Source organism: Propithecus coquereli, unplaced genomic scaffold (assembly GCF_000956105.1).
Source record: "Propithecus coquereli isolate 6110/MARCELLA unplaced genomic scaffold, Pcoq_1.0 Scaffold303, whole genome shotgun sequence".
In the NCBI taxonomy this organism is placed as follows: domain Eukaryota; kingdom Metazoa; phylum Chordata; class Mammalia; order Primates; family Indriidae; genus Propithecus; species Propithecus coquereli.
The window spans coordinates 225,788-230,076 of NW_012148653.1; the positions used below are offsets into that span (position 1 = coordinate 225,788).

Here is a 4,289-nt window from a genome sequence, read left to right on the forward strand (position 1 = left end):
GCTCTTGCTCAGGCTGGTTTCGAACTCCTGAGCTCAAACAATCCGCCCGCCTCGGCCTCCCAGAGTGCTAGGATTACAGGCGTGAGCCACCGTGCCCAGCCTGTTAGGCATATATTTTTGATGTAAAGTCCTTGGAGGTTAATTACATGATCAGGAAAGATACTGTATCTTTTTGACCTCAATATGTTTGTTGCAACTTATTTACAAGTATAAGAAAGAGCTTCAATTTTCCATTATTAGCATAGTTACCTTATTTCTATTTAGTCTGAAGCATGTTTCTTTTTTCCAAAAGGACTGTTTTTATTTATACAGAGTCCTAACCACTTTACAGCGGTAGTAGGAGTGGGAGAGGTTCCTTTCTCAATCCAGGGGCCTCCATAATGTTGCTTTGTTGTTGCCAAACACACAGGCAAGTGGTATTATGGATTTGGTAAACTAGTAACAACGTTTAATCTCTCTCTGCTAGAGCAACAAGGTGAGCATCAATCTCTGCTTCTGTGAGAATTCTGAATTTAGGATTTTCAACTGTAACTACTCCAACTTCCGTTTCTGAAGGTTTGAAATCAACTGATAGAACAGTAGACAGGCATGTAATTGCAGTTTCTACTGTCTGTTCAAATGTCCAGTCAAATTTCTTCTTCACTTTTTTTTTTTCAAGGAAGCTGGTTGACTCAGTTTGTTTAACTCCTGTTGCAGTGGCTTTAAACCCACAGTAGTAACCTGCAGGATCACACTTGTACACCTGAGGGCCTTGTTCTTCATCTATACCAATTAAAATCATACAACAACCAAGAGGCCTCATTTCAGCATTCTGTGTGTAGACCTGAGAAATGTCAGCAATTCTTTTACACAGCATGTCCACGGGAATCTCATAGCCATATTTGTATTTCCAGTTAGCTGCCTCATAGCGTACCCTCTGTACCTGGGATCTGCTGTCAGCTGTCATTCCTGTCATCACACAGCCAATGTTTTCGGTTATCTCGAATAAGTGAGTCACTGTGCTGGAATCCAATAACTTATCGGGTACTTTCTTCTGTGTAACAATTACTGCACAGTCTTTCCCTCTGACAGCTACTGATGTAAGGCCACCCTGGTTAATAGCTTTAAAAGCATATTCTACTTGGTAGAGCCGGCCCTCGGTGAAAAAATGGTAATGTGGCGATCAAAACCGGCGCTGGAACCACGGGACATATTGGTATACCACTTCTACACAGTATCTGGGCCCCGTAGCTCCCGCACAACGCCTGAAGCACGTTTCTTAATCTCATATTCATATTCAGAAACGTATCCTAATTTATCACTTAAACATGGATGTAAAAATGTGTCTAATTAGCAATCTTTTTTTTTTTTTAAAGATATTTACTATGCAGGACCTATTGCAACTCATTAAAATCAACCCTGCCTCCAGTCTCTACAAATCACTGGTAGGATTGCTTAGTTTTTATAACCTGCTTTGGTTTGTTGATTATAACTGAACAGTTGAATAAAGGTTAAATATTTTCTTTTAACAGATTACAGGATTTGATAAAGAAAACCAAAAAGGTAGGAGCCTTTATCTTTGTAGAGAATAACAGCATTTTTGTATGTACTTTTTCCTATAAAAGTAAGAAGCTAATAATTTTTAGGGGGAAGAGTAGGAAATTTAATTTGCATTAAATCATTTGATTTTCCTTGCTGACCATACCTTCCCTTTTAAATAAACAACAGTTCATCTGTTCTGACAAATGCAGGTCATTTCCCCTAGATCTCCATTCTTTTTTTTTTTTTTTGAGACAGAGTCTCACTGTGTTGCCCAGGCTAAAGTGCCGTGGCATTAGCCTATCTCACAGCAACCTCAAACTCCTGGGCTCAAGCGATCCTCCTGCCTCAGGCTCTCGAGTAGCTGGGACTACAGGCATGTGCCACCATGCCCAGCTAATTTTTTTTTTTTATGTATATTTTTTAGTTGTCCAATTAATTTCTTTGTATTTTTTTAGTAGAGACGGGGTCTCGCTCTTGCTCAGGCTGGTTTCGAACTCCTGAGCTCAAACAATCCGCCCGTCTCGGCCTCCCAGAGAGCTAGGATTACAGGCGTGACAGATCTCCATTCTTGTATTAGCTCTTAGATACTCAAAAAAATAACTGCAGATAGTATCAAGAGCCCTACAAATAGACTGAAAGATAATCTTTGTAAAAATACCGACTGTTTGGAACACTTCTGCCCCCAAACCCCCAAAAAACTAATAACTTTTAGGCCAAATGTCTTTGTATACTAGGTATCTCCCTCAAGCACAATATATAGAGTATTAATATTTTCTTAAAGAATCAGATATCTGTTCAGTAATGTGTTATATATTTTCTTATTCTTAAGTGTTTATATAGACTTGATAAATTGTCTTAATTTTGACCTTGATGATAGCCTTTCATAGAGTCTATAACTACCATGGGTGCCTGACCATTAGTTAGACTTGATGATGGGATTTGTAGTGTGACCATAAGCTGGCAACTTGCCTTTGATGCATAGTTACTCGTTAGGTCTTTTAAATAATCTTTGGCATTATACAACAGTCCTTTTGTGTTGGTACCCTCTTGGATTTTTTCTGTTGCCAGCACTGCTGCCATCCCCACTAGGTCATTCATTCATCCTTTCATTCATTCATTCAGAACTTTTTCAGCAAAACATTTGAGACCTTTCTGCCAGCCATTAGTCTGTGACTTAATCAATTTAAAAATGAATCTAGGCACAAACCTTGTACCTTATACAAAAACTAATTCAAAGTGAACCATAGACCTAAACGTAAAATGCAAAACTATAAAACTTTTAGATGAAAGCATAGCAGAAAATCTATGTGACCTTGGGTTTTGTGGTGAGGCATAACACTAAAAGCATGATATATGATAGAAAAAAATAGATCAGTTAGGCTTTATTAAAATTAAAAGCATGTCTGTGTTAAGACACTTAAGAGAATGAAAACACAAATTACAGACTGGGAGAAGAATTTGCAAAACACGTATCTAATAAAGGACTTGTATGCACAGTATACAAAGAACTCTAAAAACTCAGTGCTAAAAAGATTACCCAACTGAAAAATGGGCAAAGGATCTGAACAGACATCTTATTAAAGAAGGTATATAGATGGCAAGTAACCATAGAAAAGATGCTCTTTATCATTTGTCATTAGGAAAATGCAAATTAAGGCAACAATGAGATACTACTACACACCTATTAGAATGGTTAACATCCAAAACACAATACCAAATGCTGGTGAGACTGTGGAGCAAGAGGAACTCTCATTCATTGCTGATGGGACTTCAAAATGGTGCCACCACTTTGGGAGACAGTTTGTAGCTTCTTATAATACATATGTAAGCAGTCTTCCCACATGATCCAGCTGTCATGCTCCCAGCTGATCTGAAAACTTTTGTCACACAGACACTTGCACATGAATGTTTTAGCAGCTTTATTCATAATTGCCACAAATTGTAAGTGACCAAGATGTCCCTCAGTAGGCGAATGGATAAATAAACTGTAGTACATCCATACAATGGAATACTGTTCATCCCACAGGAATGAGCTATCAAGCCATGCAAAAATATAAATCAATCCTAAATGCATATTGTTCATGAAAGTAGCCAGTCTGAAAAGGCTACATATTATATGATTCTGTATATATGACATTCTGAAAAGGCAAATGATGATTATAGAGATGATAATCATCAGTGGTTGCCAGGGATTTTGAGAGAAAGAGTGGGCAGGTTGAATAGGTGAAGAAGCACAGGGGATGTTTTAGGGCGGTGAGAGTATGATACTGTAATGGTGGATATGTGGCACTATATAGTTGTCAAAACCTATAGAACTTTACAGCACAAAGAATGAACCTCAATGTATGCAAATTAGGAGGTCAGGTGATCCTAGGATGGAATGCAGACTGTGACAGAACAATCCAACTCTAGTCGCCTCACCGAAGGTGGTGGGGAAAAAAGGTGCTAAGCTAACTAATCTTAGACATTTCAAGAAACCAAAAACTTGTAAAATAATTTATTCTCATGGTTTAACTACTCAAAAGGCTATGAAGTGAAAGAAAGGTAATAATTTCTGCCCATGTTCTCTAGTCTCACTCTCCACTGATAGCTAGAATTAATAGTTTCTTGTTCTTCTCGAATTTCTGTTTATGAGTATCAGTCTATGTATTTGTAATTATTAGTAACATGCACACAATCATAAATGGGATCATATAGATACTGTTTTGCAATTTTTTTATCTACCAATATCTTTCTATAGCAGTATGTTTAGACAAATTATTATTATT

The 4,289-nt window shown here is 37.6% G+C and overlaps 2 protein-coding genes across 3 annotated transcripts in view; one reads left to right on the forward strand and one right to left on the reverse strand.

The window, feature by feature from the left end:
* The window catches only part of OFD1 (oral-facial-digital syndrome 1), a 41,784-nt gene that overhangs the window by 4,097 nt on the left and 33,398 nt on the right, over window positions 1-4,289 (forward strand). Inside the window, exons 4-5 of one of the 2 annotated variants that reach the window (XM_012649809.1) lie at window positions 1,356-1,424; window positions 1,512-1,542. In XM_012649809.1, the coding sequence (XP_012505263.1) occupies window positions 1,356-1,424; window positions 1,512-1,542 (100 nt within the window). Of the gene's footprint in view, window positions 1-1,355; window positions 1,425-1,511; window positions 1,543-4,289 lie in introns of those variants that run through there. The other variant, XM_012649808.1, reaches the window with a different exon arrangement.
* Window positions 280-1,318, reverse strand: LOC105814731 (proteasome subunit alpha type-6-like). Its single transcript, XM_012649810.1, is given in 2 exon segments — window positions 280-1,137; window positions 1,140-1,318. Coding segments are annotated over 2 exon segments (741 nt in total). The 5' UTR covers window positions 1,192-1,318; the 3' UTR covers window positions 280-448.